The sequence below is a fragment of the Mustelus asterias genome, chromosome 3 (assembly GCF_964213995.1).
Source record: "Mustelus asterias chromosome 3, sMusAst1.hap1.1, whole genome shotgun sequence".
Lineage (NCBI taxonomy): Eukaryota > Metazoa > Chordata > Chondrichthyes > Carcharhiniformes > Triakidae > Mustelus > Mustelus asterias.
The window spans coordinates 154,035,989-154,060,492 of NC_135803.1; the positions used below are offsets into that span (position 1 = coordinate 154,035,989).

The window sequence follows — 24,504 nt, forward strand, 5'->3', positions numbered from 1 at the left end:
GACAGTGAAGCGAACGATACTTTGATTTCAAGAGTTGAGTTGTTGGAAAGATTAGCAAACCCAGGGTTGTATTCCTTGGAATTTAGAGGATTAAGAAATGGGCTGATCAAAGTTTTCAAGATATTATGAGGAGCAGATAGGGCAACTGAAGAGAAGTTATTTCTGCTGCATGGAGTGTCTTGGGCTAGGGGACTTAATCTAAAATTAAAGTCAGATCACTCAGGTGTGAAATTAGGAAACACTTCTACACACCAAGGGTAGGGGCACCCCCATCCCCCACACCGCACCCCCTCCCCCAGTTCCCGGGGCATGTTTTAAGCGGTGGAGGTGGCCCGTCATTGGCTGGCAGTTGTTTCCCATTATTAACACCCTTCGCCGCTGGGGAACTCACAGCAGGGGTTCGCTGTCAGTGGGACAGAAAAATCCCACCAGCAACATTGGCTAGAAATTCCCATCCAAGGCGTGGGAGAAGTTTGCAACTCTCTTCCACAAATAGCAATAAATGATCGCGCGAGCGTTAATTTTTAAGCTGAGGCTAACAAGATTCTTGTTAACCTAAGATGCTGAGGGATGTGGGGCAAAGATGGGTATATGGAGTTCAGTTGCTGAACAACCATGATCTTACTGAACAGTAGAGTGGACTGGAGTAGTTAAATGGTCCATTCCTGTGTACCTGAACGGTGGGAGAAGCTGGTAGTATTGGAATAGAAATCTCCAGTCATCACACTGACACCAGGTGACGACAAAGTTGAAGTTGGCTGTGATGATCCCAGAAGACAGCAGTCAGACAGCAAGCACATTCTAGCTCAGCTGTCAAGAGTGGCCACTTCAGCTGGGTACAGGAGAGCTGCTGACACTGATGGAATTGTACAGAAACATAAGAACATAAGAACATAAGAAATAGGAGCAGGAGTAGGCCATCTAGCCCCTCGAGCCTGCCCCGCCATTCAATAAGATCATGGCTGATCTGACGTGGATCAGTACCACTTACCCGCCTGATCCCCATAACCCTTAATTCCCTTACCGATCAGGAATCCATCCATCCGCGCTTTAAACATATTCAGCGAGGTAGCCTCCACCACCTCAGTGGGCAGAGAATTCCAGAGATTCACCACCCTCTGGGAGAAGAAGTTCCTCCTCAACTCTGTCTTAAACCGACCCCCCTTTATTTTGAGGCTGTGTCCTCTAGTTTTAACTTCCTTACTAAGTGGAAAGAATCTCTCCGCCTCCACCCTATCCAGCCCCCGCATTATCTTATAAGTCTCCATAAGATCCCCCCTCATCCTTCTGAACTCCAACGAGTACAAACCCAATCTCCTCAGCCTCTCCTCATAATCCAAACCCCTCATCTCAGGTATCAACCTGGTGAACCTTCTCTGCACTCCCTCCAATGCCAATATATCCTTCCTCATATAAGGGGACCAATACTGCACACAGTATTCCAGCTGCGGCCTCACCAATGCCCTGTACAGGTGCATCAAGACATCCCTGCTTTTATATTCTATCCCCTTCGCAATATAGGCCAACATCCCATTTGCCTTCTTGATCACCTGTTGTACCTGCAGACTGGGCTTTTGCGTCTCATGCACAAGGACCCCCAGGTCCCTTTGCACGGTAGCATGTTTTAATTTGTTTCCATTGAGATAGTAATCCCATTTGTTATTATTTCCTCCAAAGTGTATAACCTCGCATTTCTCAACGTTATACTCCATTTGCCATATCCTCGCCCACTCACTCAGCCTGTCCAAATCTCTCTGCAGATCTTCTCCGTCCTCCACACGATTCACTTTTCCACTTATCTTTGTGTCGTCTGCAAACTTCGTTACCCTACACTCCGTCCCCTCCTCCAGATCATCTATATAAATGGTAAATAGTTGCGGCCCGAGTACCGATCCCTGCGGCACGCCACTAGTTACCTTCCTCCAACCGGAAAAACACCCATTTATTCCGACTCTTTGCTTCCTGTCGGATAGCCAGTCCCCAATCCACTTTAACACACTACCCCCAACTCCGTGTGCCCTAATCTTCTTCAGTAGCCTTTTATGGGGCACCTTATCAAACGCCTTTTGGAAATCCAAAAACACCGCATCCACCGGTTCTCCTCCATCAACCGCCCTAGTCACATCTTCATAAAAATCCAACATGTTCGTCAAGCACGACTTTCCCCTCCATGCTGCGTCTGATTGATCGAACCATTTCTATCCAGATGCCCTGCTATCTCCTCTTTAATAATGGATTCCAGCATTTTCCCTACTACAGACGTTAAGCTGACCGGCCTATAGTTACCCCCTTTTGTCTCCTTCCTTTTTTAAACAGCGGCGTAACATTAGCCGTTTTCCAATCAACCGGCACTACCCCAGAATGCAACGAGTTTTGATAAATAATCACTAACGCATCCACTATTACCTCTGACATTTCTTTCAATACCCTGGGATGCATTCCATCCGGACCCGGGGACTTATCCACCTTCAGTCCCATTAGTCTACCCAGCACTGCCTCTCTGGTAACATTAATTGTATTAAGTATTTCTCCTGCTGCCAACCCTCTATCGTTAATATTTGGCAAACTATTTGTGTCCTCCACCGTGAAGACCGACACAAAAAACTTATTTAAAGACTCAGCCATATCCTCATTTCCCACTATTAACTCTCCCCTCTCGTCCTCCAAGGGTCCAACATTCACTCTAGCCACTCTATTCCTTTTTATATATTTATAAAAACTTTTACTATCATTTTTTATATTAATTGCTAGCCTAGCTTCATAGTCTATCCTTCCTTTCTTTATCGCTTTCTTAGTCTCTCTTTGTTGTTTCTTAAATTTTTCCCAATCACTTGTTTCTCCACTATTTTTGGCCACTCTGTACGCAGCTGTTTTTATTTTAATACTCTCCTTTATTTCCTTCGTTATCCATGGCTGGTTCTCCCTTTTCTTACAATTCTTGTTTTTTGCTGGAATATATTTTTGCTGAGAACTGAAAAGGATCTCCTTAAAAATCCTCCACTGTTCCTCAGCTATCCTACCTGCCAGCCTGCTCTCCCAGTCTACCTTAGCCAATTCATCCCTCATCCTATCATATTTCCCTCTGTTCAAACAGAGGACACTGGTTTGGGACCAAACTTTCTCCTCTTCCATCTGAATCAGAAATTCGACCATATTGTGGTCACTAGACCCAAGAGGGTCCTTCACAATAAGATCCTTAATTCTACCTACCTCGTTACACAATACCAGATCCAAAATAGCTCGTTCCCTCGTCGGTTCCGTAACATGCTGTTCAAGGAAACTATCCCGACAGCATTCTAAGAACTCTTCCTCCATTCCACCCTTACCGACTTGAGTCTGCCAGTCAATGTGCATGTTGAAGTCCCCCATGATTATTGCCGTTCCGTTTTTACACGCATCCCTTATCTGCTTGTTTATAGCCCTCCCTACCTCAACATTATTATTTGGGGGCCTATATACCACACCTACTAGTGTCTTTCTCCCTCTACTATTCCTCATCTCTACCCATAATGATTCCACGTTTTGTTCCTCAGAGCCTATGTCATCCCTCAGTACTACCCTGATATTATCTCTTATTAATAGCGCGACCCCACCACCTTTTCCTTCCTGTCTATTCTTCCTAAACGCCTGATACCCCTGGATATTCATCTCCCAGTCCTGGTCACCTTTCAGCCACGTTTCTGTAATGGCCACTAGATCGTACCCACTCGTGCTGATTTGCACCATCAACTCATTTACCTTGTTCCGAATGCTTCGTGCATTCAGGCAAAGTGTCCTTATTCCAGCTTTTATCTGGACCCGCTTTGATGAGTCGCGAACACCCTCTCCCTCTACTCCCTTATCTAAATTACCGCCTTCATTCACTTGCACCCTCTCCTCTACCATTAATTTTGTAATTCCCCTTACCCCTGCATCCTCCACCTCATCAATTAGTTCCTTGATCCTAGTCAACTCTTCTAGCTCCCCTCCCCCCAACCTATCTAGTTTAAATTTAAATTTAAATTTAAACAGGAGTCAGTCTCCCCTGGTTTGGGTAATGAGTGAGAAAGAGGGCCCAATACAAGAAAGAGATAGACTTTTTTTAGATTTTAATGGCACCAAAGGACATGGGGAGAAAGCAGGAATGTGGCATTGGGACAGAGGATCAGCCATGATCATGTTGAATGGTGGAGCAGGTTTGAAGGGCTGAATGGCCTACTCCTGCTCCCAGTTTCTATGTACAAAAGATATAAAAACCACACATTTAAAACAGGAAAGATTTGGCTTTACGTAGCAACTTTTGGATGTCCTAATATGTAATTATTGCAATCTAGAGATTCGTGCTGTTTCTCACAGCTGTTATAATCAGATTGTTCACCTGTCAATGCCACAAACACGTCTAAATTATAAACCACAGTCAGAGCGAACAGATCGCATTCCCACAATAAAACAGGACAGAATCGAGGATGTCAAAACACCACCGAGGATCACACGTAATAAAAATGGAATTTGATTCATGTAGTCACTGTAAGCCAATGGCCCTGACTATAGCAAACAGAAGAAGGAATGCTTCCTATATTTCAGCACGGAGGCTGAATAACTCATGAATGACAAGGTCATGACTTGACTTATGAAGGAATCTCTTACAAATGGAATAAATTAGATATGCCCTGGCACTCATATGTTGTAGGTACCATGTGTGTGAGGGTCTATGTATTTATTTCATTATCAATAAATGTATATTTGTAATTAATTTATGTCGAAGTTGGGCAATTTTTTATTACAGTGAGAAAGTCAATTATGTAAATGTCAAATTATGTGAGATTTCTTATTCTCCTAAATACTTAATTTTGTCATCTTTCCTTCAGCTTTGCTCAGTGGGTGTTCCTTTTGCTTCTGAGTAAGAAGGCTGCGGTTTCAAGTCCCACTCCAAGTCTCCTGCACAAAATCCAGGTTGTCTCTTCAGTGCTGTACTGAGGGAATGCTGGACTGTCAGAGGTGCCATCTTTCAGATAAGATGTTAAATCAATGTGCCGACTATCCTCTCAGATAAGAAGTGAAAGGTTCTACAGCATTATTTTGGAGAAGTGGGGTTCTCCCTGGGATCCTGACCAGTATCTAACCCTCAGCCAACATCACTAAGATAAATTATCTAGTCAGTATCACAGTTCAATTTATGGGTGCTTGCTGTATACAAATCTCCTGTCATGTTATCTACATTACAACAGTAACTACACTTAGAACCACAGAGCGCCTGCAGTGCAGAAGGAGGCCATTCGGCCCATCTGCACCGACCACAATCCCACCCAGGCCCTATTCGCGTAACCCCACATATTGACCCTGCTAATCCCCCTGATACTAGGGTCAATTTAGCATGGCCAATCAATCAATCATGGAGTGTGGAAGGAAACCAGAACACCCGGAGGAAACCCATGCAGACACGGGGAGAATGTGCAAACTCCACATAGAAGGTGACCCGAGGCCGGAATTGAACCCGGGTCCCTGGCGCTGTAAGGCAGCAGTGCCCCCAAAGTAATTAATTGATTATAAAGTGTATCGAGATATCATGAGGTCAAGAAAGGTGCTATAGAAATGCAAGTTCTTTCTTATTTTCCCATACATTTCTCAGCTCCTTTCTTGAAGCCACTGACTCCTGCTGGGCTACGGCTCTGCAAGTGCTGACTACCCTCCCTACCACTGACCCTCCCTACCACTGACCCTCCCTACCACTGACCCTCCCTACCACTGACCCTCCCTACCACTGACCCTTCCTACCACTGACCCTCCCTACCACTGACATGGCAATTTTCACAATTGAACCCAGTGAGTGGGGGAAATGGGGGCGGGGGAGGGGGGGGGGGGGGGGGTGGTGGTGCGCGGGCAGGTTTCTTCAACCAGAAAGCCCATCAGCCTCATTCTGGCCTTGGCTGGCATCCTCGTGTGCTCAGTTTCCAAAAAGAGTCACTGGAGAGCGATAAGGGACAGAAAGCTTCTGGCTGATTTCTTTCTCTTCCCCAAACGTCGGACAATGAGATACTGAGGCCAATTACAGCAGCCCTTATGGCGCCCCAGGTGAGAACTCGAACTCACCCTGATTGGGAATCAAGCCTGCAGCCTTGTGGATCAGTAAGATTCACTACCATGTCAGGAGGTGCATACACCCATCGTGTCTTCAGGAACCACACACCTTCTGTAAATGGCATTATTCAATGAACCATCTTAGACAGCTGCAGTGCTATCCAACCTTGGTGCGGTATGCATTGGTGTGCGTACAATTCTGACGCTGTAAGCAGGATGCAGCAAATGTGCCCATTAGGGTGATTCTGTAAAAGAAGTGGCATCAATTTCTCGAACACCAGTTAATCATTCATGACATTGCCGCTGTGTCTTCAGGGGCCTGATCAGCTGTGGTTCAGCATCTCACCTGTGGGTCAGAAGGTTGAGAGTTCAGGTCCCACTTGAGGGACATGTGAACAAAATCTAGGCTGATACTCTGGTGCATGACTGAGATCCTTGGAAGAGATTTTTATCCAAGTTCCCCACTATCTATCCTCTCAGATGGACACGGTGGCACAGTGGTTAGCACCGCTGCCTCTCAGCACCAGGGACCTGGGTTCGATTCCCAGCTTGGGTCACTGTTTGTGCAGAGTTTGCACGTCTCCCCGTGTCTGCGTGTATTTCCTCCGGGTGCTCGGGTTTCTTCCCACAGTCCGAAAGATGTACTGGTTAGGTGCATTGGCCGTGCTAAATTCTACCTCAGTGTACCCGAACAGGTGCCAGAGTGTGGCAACTAGGGGATTTTCACAGTAACTTCACTGCAGTGTTAACGTAAGCCTACTTGTGACACTAATAAGTAAAGAAAACTTTAAGAAAAACATTGTGGATACCCTGAGGTCATGAAAGCCGCTTTCTAAATGCAAGTCTTTATTTGAGTTTTAGCTGTTACGATGGATGTCTTTTATCTGTCCTGTCCTTTTCAGGCAACCAGGAAGATGCTCTTTCATAGAGTCCCTACAGTGCAGAAGGAGGCTGTTCGGCCCATTGAGTCTGCACTGACAACAATCCCACACAGGTCCTATCCCCGTGACCCCACATATTTACCCTGCTCATCTCCCTGACACTAAGAGGCAATTTATCATGGCCAATCCACCTAACCCACACATCTTTGGAATGTGGGAGGAAACTGGAGCACCCGGAGGAAACCCAGGCAGACACGGGGAGAATGTGCAGACGCCACACAGACAGTGACCCAAGCCCGGAATCGAACCCAGGTCCCTGGCGCTGTGATACAGCAGTGGCAACCCACTGAGCTACCGTGCCATAGAGGTGATCTAAACAGATACTTCCTAAAGTCAACTGAAGGGTAACAAGTGAAGAGATCCTAAGGATTACCAGTTGTCGATCAATCTCCAACCCCTGCCCTTGGGAAGAGCCATTTTATTAGAATCAGAAGAACCAGAACGCAAAGACGGGACTTCTTTCCTTCAATATTTTTGACATTTTGAAGTGGTAAGCAGTTGATGTGGAATAGGCATGCTGCAAAGGTAAGATTTTTAATATATATTATGCAAAGGCAGCATTATGAAGTGACGTGCAATTTAGTTCAATTTTTATGTGTAATATACTGAGTTATTCTGTGGAAGATACATTTGATAAACCTTCACACTACCCATTAGAATGTTTTTACGTGTGTCATTCTCCAGAAAGCGCAATCTCTTTTTATGTATATATATATATATTATATATATTCTTTTAAATCTCACTATCAAAATCTTTCTTCAACAAAAATCTGTCACAACAAATATAATATGGACATTAATATTCTTCTATTTTGTTCTGTTTAGACAGGGAGTAGTTTTATCCAGCACATAACAAAAGCAGAGAAAGACATAGGATACAGAAGCAAAATACTGCAGACATTGGAAATTTGAAGTAAAAACAGAGAATGCTGGAAATACTCAGCAAGCCTGGCAGAATCTGTGTAGAGAGAAACACAGTTGACTTTTGATCAGAAACAAGAATAGTTAGATTTTTAAAAGGTTTTAAACAAAAAGTGAAAGGGGCAAATGGGTAAAATATTGCTGAAAAGAGAGAGTGGCGAACTTACCAAAAAAATTCTAAGTGCCAAACTAGCATGAAAACGTGAGAGAATTGCACCCACTTTTTGGGTCAGCTCTCAGATGTTATCTTATGCCACTTATAGAGAAAAGAAATGAGGCAAAGTGTGATTCCCGCCAGTAGGGGGAGTGGATGGAGTTTAGTGATACCGGAAAGCCAGCTCTCCACATGCTCCCTCTCCTTCGGCTCCTCCCTTTGCTAGGCTGGCACTGCCTCCCCTGTCCCCAACCACCCATGGGGCCTCAATGGCGTCAGGTCCCACTGGTGAGGCCATCACGCCAAGTCCCTGTAGCTGGGGACCATACGCGTTCCTTGCCAGTGAGGACCTACACCAGCGAGGCCATTAAGGCAAGTGAGCCCAGACTCACTAATAATATTTAAATTTAAATATTAAAATCAGCCTCGTGCCCTGATTATCCTGGCAATTTAGGGCAGGTAATATCATGAGAGGCGAGAAACTGGTTGCAAGCCCAGTTTTTGACCTCCCTTGTGATCTTACCATTGACCAGAAACTGAACTGGACTAGCCATATAAATACTGTGGATTGGGTTCAGCTGTGATGTCCCACACAGTCAAATAACCATGTGGTGAAGGGACTGGAGGGTGACCAGTGCTTGTTGAACTAAGCACTAACAACACTCTCAGGAGAGGTAACTGACGTAATGTCAGTGAGATCCTCAGAGATGAGGCAAAGTCTACTCCTATAGTAACCTCACTCCCCCTTTAAAGTATCCAATTGTCGTTTGATAACTGCAATTTCTTTGCGTCCAGTATGCTGCCATGTGCATTCCAATCATTGATCACTCCTTGACACCTGTAACTATTCACCAATTTCAGTCTTATCTCATCCGGTTTTAATGTCTTGTCATACCGAGAAGTAATTATCTGGGTTTAACTTTCCTATACCATTCAGCATGATATACTTTGATGAGATTGTCCGTTAAGCACCTTCTCGCCAGAATGTAATCTTCCCTCACAGCTCATCGCCTCTAGATTGGAGATGAGTCATGTTGATCTGCACCCTTTCCGGTGCATAAATATCTTTTTGCAGTTACATGAGCCTGAACATGAGGGAGCTGAATTAACATTAGAGTTGCAGTCATAAATCAGTTCCCTCACACTGTCAGGCTCAGTAGCTCCTCTGAGGTAGCATTCCTCAGTCATGTCATCAGAATTCAACTGTTGAAAGAAGGACTATAATACAAATCAAGAATGAGAGTTAAAGGACATCAACATTCACAGCTCTTCGGAACAATTTGAGTTTTAGAAGGCGCCCCACAGGGGAGGATAACTACATTTCGCATGAAGATGGACCCATGGTCTGGCTTCACAACACATGGCAAGTTTATCCAGTTAGTGGCTGAGCCAGAGAGGGCAGGAAAGGTCCACGTTCAATCTGCTATGTTTGCTCGATCATCCGACCACAGCAGTTGTCAGCTAGGATTATCTTGCACACCTCTGGGCTAGGAAGAGACAACTAACCAGGGCCCGTAAGGGTTATCCACTGACCCCGTGCTGGAAACTGCACATGCATGTATTAGGTTTGACTGTGACGTCCCTACAATAATTGGCAGATATTAGCACTGGAAATCTTCCCAAATATGCACAGAGTGTTGGCTCAGACAAGAGTACCAGTGTGAAGCTCACATGCTGCACAGCCGGTCTTTCTTGTCATATTCAACAGCACTCTGTGCAATTTCAAAGGGGAAGCGAGATGTACACAGTCGGCTCAGATATTTGGTTTCAATGAAAGGCCCCCCCGCCCCCGACTGACACCAAATCTCCCCCCATGGGCACAGGGAGCCCCCCTTAACAGACATCAAGATGCCCCCCCCCCCCCCCCCCCCATGGACATCGAGACCTCCCATGGATTCAAAACCCCCACGACACTGGAAAACCCACCCCACGCAGGTTCGGGAAACCCATCCCCCCACACATAAGGGCAATACCCCCCCCCTCCCATTGGATAAGAGGAACCCCCACAATGAAGCTCCCCAGAGGGCCAGCCTGCACTGCCAGAGTACCAGTGGGCAAGGCCCAAGTATGTCCCTCACCACCCGGGGCTTTATTTAATTGTGTGCCCCCAGCATGGTCATCTCAGTGGTTTTCAAGTGATTCGTGTCGGCATGACGTCACGCCGGCTGAGTGGGTAGTTGGGATGAGGGCAGAAGTAACGGTATCAAGCCCATTAGCACAATTTTAATTTATGAAAGTTAGGCTCCAGCCCTTCTTGGGCATCAACCTGTTTCTGTCACCAGCAGCGGGTTGGGGGCAATCTCATTATGAGAACTCGCCAGCGCAAATCCCATTTTTGGCATCGGGAGATCTAGCGGCCAATATGGGATTTGCGCCTGCGTTCAACAGGGGCGTTAGATCACGGCCTAGGTGTTGAAGTTCCTTTCTGAGGAAGTGGAGAGTTCTCAGCCTCCACTGATTAACAATCTGGATAGAAGTCAAAAGGGTGCTGCTAGATTTCAGTGAAGCATAGCCGTGGGCCAGTGAAATTTTGTGCTTTGTCCACTTAACATTAAGCCTTGTTCATGCCTTTCAGGTCTCAGCCTTGGTTCAGAGGGCAGCCCACTTGCCTGAGTCAGAAGGTCATGGGTTCAAAGTCTCACTTACATACATACTGTGGACCGACACTTCAAAACTGTGAGTATGTTCCTGGGAGAGTACTCCCATTGCCCTGGACAACAATTGTGCCTCAAATATACTTTAATTAAACGGGTTATAGAGTCATTGAGTGGAATTTCCCGAGCTTTCATTCCAGTGGGATTTTCCCATCCCGCTGCAGTGTCGCCAAATTCTCTGTCATCGCTGCAGTGGGAGCGTGGCGTGAATGGGTGGTAAGGTCGCGCCCACAGAATTTTACAGCCCAGAAAAAGGCCATTCGGCCCACTGCGTCTGCATCTCTGCTCATTTATTCTCAATGCAGTTGGTGGGATCTTCCTGTGCAAAGATTGGCTGCCGCATTTCTTACTCCGCTGTAAAAAAATTTGCCGTGAAATGCTATTATAAATGCGAGCTCTTTCTTCCTTTGAACTGTGAACAACAGCCAGGTCCACAAAGATCCCTTATAAAATTGGGTTGTATTTGAAAACAAAAGCACCTTGAGTTGTACATCGCTGAGGGGGTTACAGGTTCATCATTGGTGATGCTTTGCAGCGAGAGATGAAGAATTAAGAGCATCACACGAGAAAAAGGGCAGTGGCTTAAGTGTGATTTTCCTATAGCTTGTTGATACTAATACACTAAATAAGCCGAGCGGCAGCGCTCCACACAACTGATTGAACTATGAATAACAAAAACTTTACCCGAACAATACAAAATAGAAATGTAATCCCCCGAGGTACAGCTAGCCCTGAAAGCAATAACATGACTTCACACTTGGTTGTATATTGCAGCATTCATTTTTAACCTCAGTCCCTCAATCCAATTCCACAAAGCCTTTTACAAAACACAAAATTACCCTTTTTCTAAAAGAAAAAAAAAGATATATCTTTGACCTACAAGCACAATTATGTCGCCGACGCAGACACTATTTGTTGGTGGCTCTTTCTGTGGGATAAGGTCTGTTATTCACAAAGATGTTGGGGACGTGTATCAGATTTTAATTCTTACAGCGACCAAAGAGAGAGAGAGAGAGAGAGCGAGAGAGAGGGAGAGAGCTCCTCAATCTAATTATACACGAAAATTGAAAGTAGTATCCAAATTTTCTTCTCTGCAGATAAGGAACTCTGTTTTAATTTAAAATAAACTCTCCATTCATCAGAGTGTGTGAAGATAGTGGGGAGCTTAATAACAGAGGCACAAGCAGAAAATTACATTCCATAGCTGTTCTACGTTTGAGGAAAATTGAAGCTGAGGACTTTAATAAAAATATTAGGCTTAACTTTATTAAGTAATTTTCAGCATGGGGTCTGTATCAGACTGTCGCACTGCTTGGTGCCCCTCTGGTTTTGATGTGTGGGCTTCAGCAGAACAAGGTGACCTTGTGCCTCTGCCAGGTACTGCTCTGTTTATTTTACATGATGGGAATGGGATGCCTCTGTCCTCTTCAGTTACCACTTTTGATGAATGTTTCTCTTCTGCTGCCAGAACAGTTCATTGCTGTCAGCCCTGAGCATACTACTTGGCAATGCACTGGCACTTCCCCAGAGACTGGAACACTAGCTTAAAGACACAGAAACTCCATTCTTATTAAGGTGATGCAGGACTAATTTAAGCAGGATTTTAAAAAAAAAGGAGAAATGTGGATTGCAAGGTGAAATATTCCACTGATTTTCTATGATACATTAACACGGGAACAGGAACAGGCTATTCAGTCCCTCGAGTCTATTCCACCATACAATGAGAGACCTTAATTCTATCCATCTACGCAAGTTCCACATCCCTTCATTCCCATACCTAATAAAAATCCATCAAACTTGGCTTTGAAATGTTCAACTGATCCCCCAATCTCCCGAGCCTTTTGTGGGAGAGAATTCCAGATTTCCACTACCCTGAGTGTGAAGAAATGTTTCCGAACTTCACCCCTGAAATACCAAGCTTTCGTGTCATGCTTTCTTGTTCTGGATTCCCCTAACAGGGAAAATAGTTGCTCTCTATCTACCCCTTCAACACCTATCTTTAAAAACAGTTCAACAAGGTGACAATCCATCTGGTTTTGGGGGAATTGTTCCTATGCCTGCGAAAACAGCGGGGGGGGGGGGGGGGGGGGGGGGGGCGAAGTTATAAACTGGATTAAAAGAAGTGCAGTAAGAAGTTTAACAACACCAGGTTAAAGTCCAACAGGTTTATTTGGTAGCAAAAGCCACACAAGCTTTCGAGGCTCTAAGCCCCTTCTTCAGGTGAGTGGGAATTCTGTTCACAAACAGAACTTATAAAGACACAGACTCAATTTACATGAATAATGGTTGGAATGCGAATACTTACAACTAATCCAGTCTTTAAGAAACAAAACAATGGGAGTGGAGAGAGCATCAAGACAGGCTAAAAAGATGTGTATTGTCTCCAGACAAGACAGCCAGTGAAACTCTGCAGGTCCACGCAACTGTGGGGGTTACAGATAGTGTGACATGAACCCAATATCCCGGTTGAGGCCGTCCTTGTGTGTGCGGAACTTGGCTATCAGTTTCTGCTCAGCGACTCTGCGCTGTCGTGTGTCGCGAAGGCCGTCCCGAGGCATGGTACATTGGATGTACCATGTACATGATACCATGTACTCAAAAGTTTCGATACTTTCGAGTACCATGAAACGAAAGAAAGGATGTCCCGAGGCATGGTACATTGGGGAAACTATGCAGACGCTGCGACAACGGATGAATGAACACCGCTCGACAATCACCAGGCAAGACTGTTCTCTTCCTGCTGGGGAACACTTCAGCGGTCACGGGCATTCGGCCTCTGATATTCGGGTAAGCGTTCTCCAAGGCGGCCTTCGCGACACACGACAGCGCAGAGTCGCTGAGCAGAAACTGATAGCCAAGTTCCGCACACACAAGGACGGCCTCAACCGGGATATTGGGTTCATGTCACACTATCTGTAACCCCCACAGTTGCGTGGACCTGCAGAGTTTCACTGGCTGTCTTGTCTGGAGACAATACACATCTTTTTAGCCTGTCTTGATGCTCTCTCCACTCCCATTGTTTTGTTTCTTAAAGACTGGATTAGTTGTAAGTATTCGCATTCCAACCATTATTCATGTAAATTGAGTCTGTGTCTTTATAAGTTCTGTTTGTGAACAGAATTCCCACTCACCTGAAGAAGGGGCTTAGAGCCTCGAAAGCTTGTGTGGCTTTTGCTACCAAATAAACCTGTTGGACTTTAACCTGGTGTTGTTAAACTTCTTACTGTGTTTACCCCAGTCCAACGCCGGCATCTCCACATCATTAAAAGAAGTGCACATGTATGCATCCTAAGGCTGTTCCTTCAGCAGTTTTGGTTTTAGGTTCTCGAATGCCCTCCATAAATCTCTCTGCCTCTCCTCCTTAAAGGTGTTCCTTCAAACCTACTTCTTTGACCTTTTGATCACATTCTTAGTAAGCTTTTGGTCACCTGTCCTGATATCTCTTTATGTGGTGCTGTGTCAAATTTTATCTGACTTTATTTTTTATTTTATCAGCACTCCTCTGAAGTGCTTTGGGATGTTTTACGATGTTAAAGTTGCAACAAAAATGCGAGTTATTGTTGTAGTGGGAATGGAGTTCACATCTAAGCTTAAGAATGACTCATTTTTCTCCCCTCCTTTTCTTCTAACATTATTGGGCGGCATGGTGGCACAGTGGGTTCGCACTGTTGCCCCACAGCTCCAGGAACCGGGTTTGATTCCCAGCTTGGGTCACTGTCTGTGTGGAGTTTGCACGTTCTCCCCGTGTCTGCATGGATTTCCTCCGGGTGCTCCGGTTTCCTCCCACAGTCTGAAAGACATGCTGGTTAGGGTGCATTGACCCGAACAGGTGCCGGAGTGTGGCGACTGGGGGTATTTCACAGTAACTTCATTGCACTGTTAATGTAAGCCTTACTTGTGACTAATAAATAAATAAACTTTATTAAATATTGCTCTCTTATACCTTAACCAAGGGGACTATTCTTTATAACACTGACCCAACCGGTGAGCAGTGGAAGGTTATTTCACAGCAGAGGAGCAAAATGTTCTGCAGGCTTGAGGGGTAAGTGTTGAGAGGTTGTTTCTCTGGAACCAGAACAAGGAGGGCCACAGCTTGACCATTTTGGGCTGAGATAAGGAGAAACTTCTCCAGTCAGAGGATGGTTGATCTTTGGAATTCTCTGCCCAAAACAGTTGCGGACACTCAGTTGTTGAATGTAATGGAATTTGTCATTTCAAATCTTGTATTTTATGACACAGGCCCTAGTTGGAACTGAAACACAAGTTTCAGCTAACTGAAAGGGCACCTAAACCTTCACATTGCTCGGAAAACTAAAACAGAAATGGAAACGGAAACTTCAGGTTTCTGGGGAAACTGACACTGGTTGAAATCTAATTAAAAGATTTCGAGCCATTTGAGTTCAGAGATCCCAGTAGCACAGTACAAGCAAGCTGGAGAAGACAAAGACTGGATCCAGGAGCTGGGAGTGCAGTGGTTTCTGTTATTTGAAAATAACATTGCTGGATCCATGCCATCCAAACTGCAATGAGCAGCGTTGAGCAACAAATCAATGAGATTGATCTTATTTCATATGTAATTTATATTAACCACAATCTGCCTGCTAATTCACATTTAATTTACGTTGAATTTGGTTTGATTGGTAAAATAGAAGTTCTAAAATGTGAAATGGTCCACTAGTTTACTTGTTGGGGTCATTTGGTAAATTTGGTTCTTTAGTTTATTGGTTTAGGGGAGGCAATGGCCTAGTAGTATTCTCGCTAGACTATTAATCCAGAAACTCAGCTAATGTTCTGGGGACTTGGGTTCGAATCCCGCCACGGCAGATGGTGGGATTTGAATTCAAGAAACAATATCTGGAATTAAGAATCTACTGATGACCATGAAGATTGTTGGAAAAACCCATCTGGTTCACTAATGTCCTCTAAGGAAGGAAATCTGCTGTCCTTACCTGGTCTGGCCTACATGTGACCTCCAGAGCCACTGCAATGTTAATGACTCTCAACTGCCCTCTGAAATGGCCTAGCCAAGGGCAGCTAGGGATGGGCAATAATAAATGTTGGCCAGCCAGAGACGCCCATGTCTCATGAATGAATTAAAAAAAGGTCTCCACAGGGATCGTAACCTGAGCGTATGCAAGGCAGAGCTCTAAAGATATTTGGACCCTGCGGGAATCAGGGAATGTTTGGAGAGGGCAGGAAAGTGAATTTGAGGGAGGGATCAGCTGTGGTTTTAATGAATGACGGAGCATGCTTGAGGAACCATTTCGCCTACTCCTGCTCCAATGACTTATGTTCTTATTAGGTTTGCATTTTGACTTTTTTTTTAAAAGTCTCCCCTAATATTTAAAATACAGTCATTGTCCCTGAGTCACCTGGGCCAGGAAAATGTCAGTCCCATCTAGACAGGAGGGAGAAATCAGTTGGTGCACTTTCTCTCCAGGAGAGAATGGATGATGGATACGGATGCAATGGGCTTTATGTGATACCAAAAGAAAAAATGGTGGAAAATCTCAGCAGGTCTGGCAGCATCTCTAAGGAGAGAAAAGAGCTGACGTTTTTGAGTCCAGGTGACCCTTTGACATTTTTTATGTGATGCCCTCTGTAGTCAAACAGCTGGTGGGCAAGCATTCGCTGCCTGGAAATCTTGGGTACTATTTGGCTGGCCATGGTTGAACTGTCCACTGGAAGAGGAAGAGCCCAAGTTATAAAGTGTTTCACTTTGTAAAGTCAACTTCTTTGTCTTTTACAGGTGCCAAGTCAAGTTGCACAGTTCCAAAGATTTCTGTTATGTACGATCAAACTATGTTCCATACCCTGTCAGCAACTCTGTCCTTCTCCACTCACAGATAAAGTTAATAATTTAAGTAATGGCTTTTATTCAGCAGTTTAAAGAAGCTTGGTTTTTTTTTTGGCAATTTGCTATTCTGAGCAACTTTGCAATATACACAAAGCCTTCAACGCTGTTGGGAGAAATGGAACATTCTCCGGCTGAATACAGCAATTAGCTTCAAGCCCATCTTCAATCTGACACATTTGTTCTTCAAAAATTGGCTGATACCATCTTTGAATAGAGCTTCAACGCCTGCAAGATTATTTGCAAACGTTAGCGACAGTACAATGGAGCCAAAATAACAATTCCATTGATTGATGGTTTAGATTGTAAGTATGCATGAGCCCTCGTTGGCTGGCTGGTTGGCCAGGGAGAGGCAGAGCAGTCGAATCCACTGGAGATGACAACTTGCGGGTTACTGGACAATTCAGCTGCTTAAACAAGCACAGCAAGCTGGTAAAGTCAAATGCTCCTCCATCTGTTTAAATGGCTCCTGCTTCTATACACACCAGGATTCTTAATTGCGTGATGTATTTTGATATGTTTTCCTCTCTTCAGCTCTCTCATTGCACATTGGTGTACCTTGCTCCATCTGCAATCTTCTCTTACAGTGGCCAGGAAATGTGCTGTATTATAAACTTTGAACTGAAGCAATATCATAAAATCCCTACAGTGCAGAAGGAGGCCATTCAGTCCATCGAGTCTGCACCGACCACAATCCCACCCAGGCCTATTCCCGTAACCCTACATATTTACTCTGTTAATCGCCCTGACATTAGGATCAATTTAGCAATGGCCAATCCACCTAACCTGCAAATATTTGGACTGTGGGAGGAAACCGGAGCACCCGGAGGAAACCCACGCAGACACGGGGAGAACATGCACACTCCACACAGACAGGGACCCAAGCCAGGAATCGAACCCAGATCCCTGGTGCTATGAGGCAGCAGCGCTAACCATAGTGCCATCAACGAGCATTTAAATAAAATCTTTAATATCCCAAGGAACTTCACTGAGCTGAGGATGCAGACATTAGGAAAGGTGGCCAAAAGGTCGGTCAAGGGGAGAGGACTTTTTAAAGACCATCTAAAACGTGGAAAGATGAAGAGGTTTAGTGAGAGAAATACAGAGCTTAGGGCCCAGTCAGCTAAAGGTAAGGCCTCCAATGACAGTTGTACACAGTTTTGTGTACAGTTTTGGTCCCCTTATTTGAGGAAAGATGTAGTGGCATTGGAGGCAGTTCAGAGGAGGTTCACTGGATTGATTCCAGAGATGAGGGGTTTGTCATGTGAAGAGAGATTGAACAGTTTAGGCCGATACTCTTTGAAATTGAGGTATATAAGATGATAAAAGGTATGGATAAAGTAGACGTGGAGCGGATGCTTCCTCTTGTGGGACATTCTAGGACGAGAGGTCATAGTCTGAGGATAAGGGGGAGCAAATTTAAAACAGAGCTGAGGAGAAACTACTTCTCCCAAAGGGTTGTGAATCTGTGGAATTCGCTCCCCAAAGTGCAGTGGATGCTGGAACAGTGAGTAAATTTAAGGAGGAGTTAGACAGATTTTTAATTGGTAATGGGTTGAAGGGTTATGGGGAGAAGGCAGGAAAATGGGGATGAGGAGCGTATCAGCCATGATCGAATGGCGGAGCGGACTCAATGGGCCGAATGGCCTAATTTTGCTCCTATATCTTATGAACTTATGAAAGAGCAAAGGAGGTGGGGTTTTGTGCAAGAATTAGAGTTAGAAGAACACAGAGTTGCAGGGTAGGAGCCGGTTAGAGATGGAGAAAGGTAGGTCATGGGGGAGTTTGAACACAAGAATGACAATTTTAAAATCGAGGCATTGGTGGACTGGGAGCAAGGTCAGTTTGTGATCAGTAAGGGAATCAAGGGTTACGGGGAAAGGGCAGGAAAGTGGATGTGAGGAATGTTGGATTAGCCATGATCCTATTGAATGGCAGAGCAGGCTCAAGGAACAGACGGCCCACTCCTGTTCCTATTTAGTATGGCCTTATGGTCAGTGAGCACAGAGTTAAAGGCTAAACAGGAATGAGTTAGGATACAAGCAGCAGGGCTTTGAATGAGCGGAAGCTTTTTGCGATGGGAAGGCAGCCGCAGGGGGTTTTGGAATAGTTGAGTCTGGTGGTAACAGAAGCATGTATGAGAGCATCAGTAGCAGATGGACTAAGACAGGCGTAAAGATGAGCAACATTATGGAGGTAGAAGTAGGCTATTTTTGAGATGGACCCGATGTATGTTCAGAATCTCAGCAATCAAATAGGATGCAAAGAGTCTGCTTCAGCCTGAGGCAGTGGCCAGGAAGGGGGCTGGAATCGGTGGCCAGGGAACTGAGTTTGTGGCGGGGATCGAAGACAATGGTCAAGGTTTTCGTGTTCGATTGGGGCAGCCGTGATCGTGGCTCAACCCGAAAATCCTGCTGAAAGGTCCTAGACGCGTTTTGCGCCAGCGCGAGGATACGGTCGTCCCCTCTCCCCGTTAATGGAGGGCTGGGTTTACCACCATTGAACATTGGGAATGCCATTATCATAAATTTGCATCTAATTATAGAGGTCACATGCTGGAATGATTCACCCATGTCAAATTTAAGCTCCACATCAGTGGAATCTCAGAAAGGCACAATATATGACTGGTTTCAAAAAAACTTGCACCAAGCAAGTTGAAGTCTGAGGGGAAACATAGAATCATAGAATCTCTACGGTGTAGAAGGAGGCCATTTGGCCCATCGAGTCTGCACCAACCACAATCCCACCCAGGCCCTATCCCCATATCACCAAGCATTTACCCTAGCTAGTCCCCCTGACACTAAAGGGCAATTTAGCATGGCCAATCCACCTAACCTGCACATCTTTGGCTTGTGGAAGGAAACTGGAGCACCCGGAAGAAACCCACGCAGACACGGGGAGAATGTGCAAACTCCACACAGACAGTGACCCAAGCCGGGAATCGAACCCAGGTCCCTGACGTTGGGAGACAACAGTGCTAATCACTGTGCCACCATGCCGCCCACTGAGGAACTCGGAGATGAGTGCAGACAACCTAGTGCAACAGTCGCACAGACTGCAGCAGGCAGAAGGTACAACGAGGCTTATGCTGCAATTGCACTTTGGTGGAGCAAAGCAGAGGGATGTTGAAAATGAGTTTCCGGTGTCTGGACAGGGCTGGTAGAGCCCTGCAATACAATCCTCAGAGAGTATCCCACATGGTCATCACCTGCTGCACAACCTGGCACTGTAAGGTGAGGGAGGAGCTGCCAGAGGAGGAAATGGAGAATTGTTCATCTCCTCCGATGAGGACATCACCGGGAATGAGGGTGAAGAGTTCCTCAAAGGCGAGGATGATGACCATGAGGCCATCACAATGTCCAAATGAGGCGGGCACACTTGGGATGCACTCATAGCCACTGATTCATGGAGGATGATGAGGACATTCAGTGAGGACACTTCGTAGATCCTCACATTGCACATTTCAATGTTTTACTCTTATCTAGCTAATGGCAGCTCGCTTGGACTGAATGAACATGGGGATGCAGCAGGGGAACTTTAACTTCCCCTGATCGAATGGCATCCTTCAAGAACTGAACCCCTCGGGATCACAGTGTCATTAGAGACACAAGTTGATGGGATGGGGGCGCCAGCAGCATCTCAGCGGTGCTGAGAACACACAGGGAGAATGACGGAATTCTGTGGTGTCAGCCCAGGACGTTCCGGCCACAGTGATAATTCCCACGGAGTGACAGGCATGACTGATGTGTCCAGTAGTTGTGAAGGCTCGCGCCGTATGCTGGGAAGGTTGCAGATGGAGACAGGTGAGAGAGTGTCTCTAGCAGGATGCCTGCTAGGCCAGATGATAAGGATACCTGGCATGTATGGATAATGAATCGGGCCATGGAGGGCGGGGGATTGAGGTCATGACCCGCAGAGGAGATGAAGGTGTGTGTCGAAGAGTGATTGGTAGTGTTCCTTGAGTTGCCATTGAATGAGATCCCAATGGATGTGTAATGGATTTGTGAGTGTGAGAGTTGAGAGTGATGAGAAGAGTGACTTACCCTGGCGGAACAGAGGAAATCATTCATCCTCTGGTTGGCTGGCCTCCTTTGGAGGGCATTGGCACTGACCCCCACTGTCAGTGTCTCCCATGCTGGATTGGCGTACTTGCTTGGTGATCTTCACCCAGAGCTGGGGTACAGGGCAGTGCAGTGAGCCTCTGCTGTGTCTGGTAGGCACTCTAGGGAGGCGTCGCTGAAACTGGGGGCAGCATGTTTACGAGCTTTGGCAGCCATCAGTTCCTAGTCCTTGGAGAGTGCACGCTCTTTGCAGGGCCTGCTTTTAAATATGACGCCCAGATTAATGAATCTCTTGGCCACAGCAGGGCAGACAGAGCAGAGGCCGTCCTGCCAGTGATATGACTTGAAACCCACATCATAGAATCACAGAATCATTGAATCCCGACAGTGCAGAAGGAGGTCATTCGGCCCATCGAGTCTGTACTGACATCAATCCCACCCAGGCCCTATCTCCATAACCGCAAGCACTTATCCTAGCTGATCCCCTTGACACTAAGGGGCAATTTAGCATAGCCAATCCACCTAACCAGCACATCTTTGGACTGTGGGAGGAAACCAGAGCGCCCGGAGGAAACCCACGCAGACACGGGAAGAACGTGCAACTCCACACAGACTGTGACCCAAGCTGGGAATCGAGCCTGGGTCCCTGGCACTGTGAGGCAACAGTGCTAACCACTGTGCCACCGTACCACCCATATCTGTTCATTTTTTGCACTCAATGCCAAAAACCAACCGGCAGGTCCAATGCCACTTTCCCCACCCTGCATCAGACATTGCCAATTTCTGAGCCAATTCCACCCAATGACTTCATCCCTACCACTGTGTAATTGAAAGAAGCTCGGCGGATAAGCATTTCGACAACACAGAGGCTATGTGGGGTCGTGGTGAAGCCAGATCAATATTCTACACTGCAGAGCTGCAAGACCCGAACTAGCTGAGCTGCCAGTAAATATCCTTATTTTCAAACATGCTTAAATTAATGCAGATTCTAGGTACCAAACAGTCGGTCTCCCTCTTCACATCCCGAGATGTCATTTCTTCATAATCCCTGCCTATATATATCACATTTCTGCAGGAGCAGGGAGCTAACACACAAGAGAAAATAACATTTCCATTTTTTGATTACCTCAGCAGACACTAACAACTGTTTGACTCTTGGTTTTATTTTGGAAACACACAAAAAGGAAAAAAGCCCAATCACCTGAGCATTGTGCATGAAGCATCTCGATGGATCACATTCAAAATAAATTAACTTGGACTTTCTCTGAAAGTTAGAACAGGCATGGAAAGATCAATTGAACCAGCATTGGAAAGCTAACATGAAAGCCCGTGTGGCATTATCCACAGAGCTGTCAAAAACTCAGTTTTTTACCTTTCAGATGAGGCATTAAACCAAGGTCCCGTTCACCCACACAGTTGGACACGAAAGATCCCACAGCATCACATTAGGAGAGACGATGGCCTAGTGGTATTATCGCTAGACTATTAATCCAGAAACTCAACCAATGTTCTGGGGACCCGGGTTCGAATCCCGCCACAGCAGATGGTGGAATTTGAATTCAATAAAATAATCTGGGATTAAGAATCTACTGATGACCATGAAACCATTGCCAATTGTCGGAAAAATCCATTTGGTTCACTAATGTCCTTTAGGGGAGGAAATCTGCCGTCCTTACCTGGTCTGGCCTACATGTGACTCCAGAGCCACAGCAATGTGGTTGACTCTCAACTGCCCTCGGGCAACTAGGGATGGGCAATAAATGCTGGCCAGCCAGCGACGCCCATGTGCCACAAATGAATAAAACATCAGACGTTCCGGGTGCCCTGCCCTCAACCAACACAACTAAAATAACAACCTGCATTTATGTAACACCCTTAATGTAGTAAAACATTTCAAGACGCTTCAAGAAAATGTAACAACCAATTTGTACGCAGCATGCTTCCATAAACAGCAATGTGATAATAATCTAGTGTAGCGATGTGATTTAAAAGATAAATATTAGCCAGGGCAACAGAGAGACCTTCCGTCTCATCATCAAAATAGTGTATGTTCCCACATCATGGGGACGTACATGTTCAGCTGAGAGAACAGACAGGGCTTTGGGGTAATGTTTCTTCTCAAAGTTTGCTGTTCTGACAGTGCAGCACTCCCTCTGTATTATACAGATGGGCGGCACGGTGGCGCAGTGGTTGGCACTGCTGCCACCGGTTCGATTTCCAACCTTGGTCACTGTCTGTGCGGAGTTTGCACATTCTCCCTGTGTCTGCGTGGGTTTCCTCCGGTTGCTCCAGTTTCCTCCCACAGTCCGAAAGACATACTAGTTAGGTGCATTGGCCGTGTTAAATTCTCCCTCAGTGTACCCAAATAGGCACCAGAGTGTGGCGACGAGGGGATTTTCACAGTAACTTCATTGCAGTGTTAATGTAAGCCTACTTGTGAAACTAATAAATAAACTTTAAACTTTACACCAGGGATGTCAGCCTAGATTTGTGTGCTGAGATCTTTGGAATGGGATTTGAACCCACAACATTCTGTTTAGAGGTGAAAAGTCCCACCCCCTGAGCCAATGCTGACACATTCAAACTACTTAGGTCATTACCTAGGGCTTCAAGGAAAGCATTCCAACAACTATTCAATGGCTGGTACAACAGGACCTGGGAATTTTGGTCTCCTGCTCCTGCAATGGGAAATTCGGGGCGAGCAATAAATGCTGGCATTGCAAGCGACGATCACCTCCTATCAATGAATTTTTAAAAATCAAATGAATCTGGGCATAGAATCATAGAATCCCTACAGTGCAGAAAGAGGCCATTTGGCCCATCGAGTCTGCACCAATCACAATCCTACTCAGGCCCTATTCCTGTAACCCCCAGGTAAATACCCTGCTAATCCCCCTGACATTAGGGTCAATTTAGCATGGCCAATCAACCTAACCCGCACATCTAAAGTAAAGTCTAAAGTTTATTCATTAGTCACAAGAAGGCTTACATTAACGCTGCAATGAAGTTACTGTGAAATTCCCCCAGTCGCCACACTCCGGCGCCAGTTCGAATCAATGCACCTACCCAGCACATCTTTTGGACTGTGGGAGGAAACCGGAGCACCCGGAGGAAACCCACGCAGACACGGGGGAGAAAATGCAAACTCCACACAGACAGTGACCCGAGGCCCGGAATCGAACCCGGGTCCTTGGTGCTGTGAGGTAGCAATGCTAACCACTGTGCCGTGCATGATCCAGTGGAATGTTCCGGCACTGCTGGCTTGGAGGGACCACAGCATCCGGATTGAACATTGAAGGTACAGAGCCAGGATATGCGAGCTGTGGAAGGAGAAGGGCACCCAACGTTCCAATGTTGCTGCATCCATCCCATAATATACAGGAAGGACGTTTCGCACCATGGAAACGGGGTCACGTTACCAGCACCGCTTCCAAGGGGAGCCGTTCTGAAATATAAATAGAGCTCAAGTCAGGTCGCACGACCTGCTGAACCCTGAGGAGAAGCAAGACAGGAAAACAAATAGATTAAGTTGGCTGATTCATATTCATGAACAATGACTGATGGTCAGAGCAAAGAATGGGAGGCATTTATTACAATGCTGAAGCATTGTAAACCAGAGAGAATGGGCTTTGTTAACAACAAACTCAAACCCAAACCCAAAAGAATCACTAAAAAACTGCATCTTCTTTGATATTCAGATGTATCACAGATCCACTTATGGCCTGCGGACTGTAGCCTGACACACATTCCGTGGAGGGTCCCTGGAGTTACCCAAAGTTTCAATCCAAGCTCTAAGCACCCTTTGGTTCACTTTTTAAACTAAAAAACAATCTTTTCCCCCATCTGGTATTGTTCTGACCTG

The 24,504-nt window shown here is 45.7% G+C and overlaps 1 protein-coding gene across 5 annotated transcripts in view; it reads right to left on the minus strand.

Annotated features, from left to right (window-relative positions):
* LOC144491738 (MICOS complex subunit mic25-like) overlaps positions 1 to 24,504 on the minus strand; it is a 438,118-nt gene that overhangs the window by 161,167 nt on the left and 252,447 nt on the right. The window contains exon 8 of one of the 5 annotated variants that reach the window (XM_078209979.1): positions 21,844 to 21,904. The exons of the other annotated variants lie outside the window; for them this stretch is intronic. Within the exon in view, the coding sequence (XP_078066105.1) occupies positions 21,891 to 21,904 (14 nt within the window). The 3' untranslated portion in view covers positions 21,844 to 21,890. The remainder of the gene's footprint in view (positions 1 to 21,843; positions 21,905 to 24,504) is intronic. 5 annotated transcript variants of the gene reach the window in all.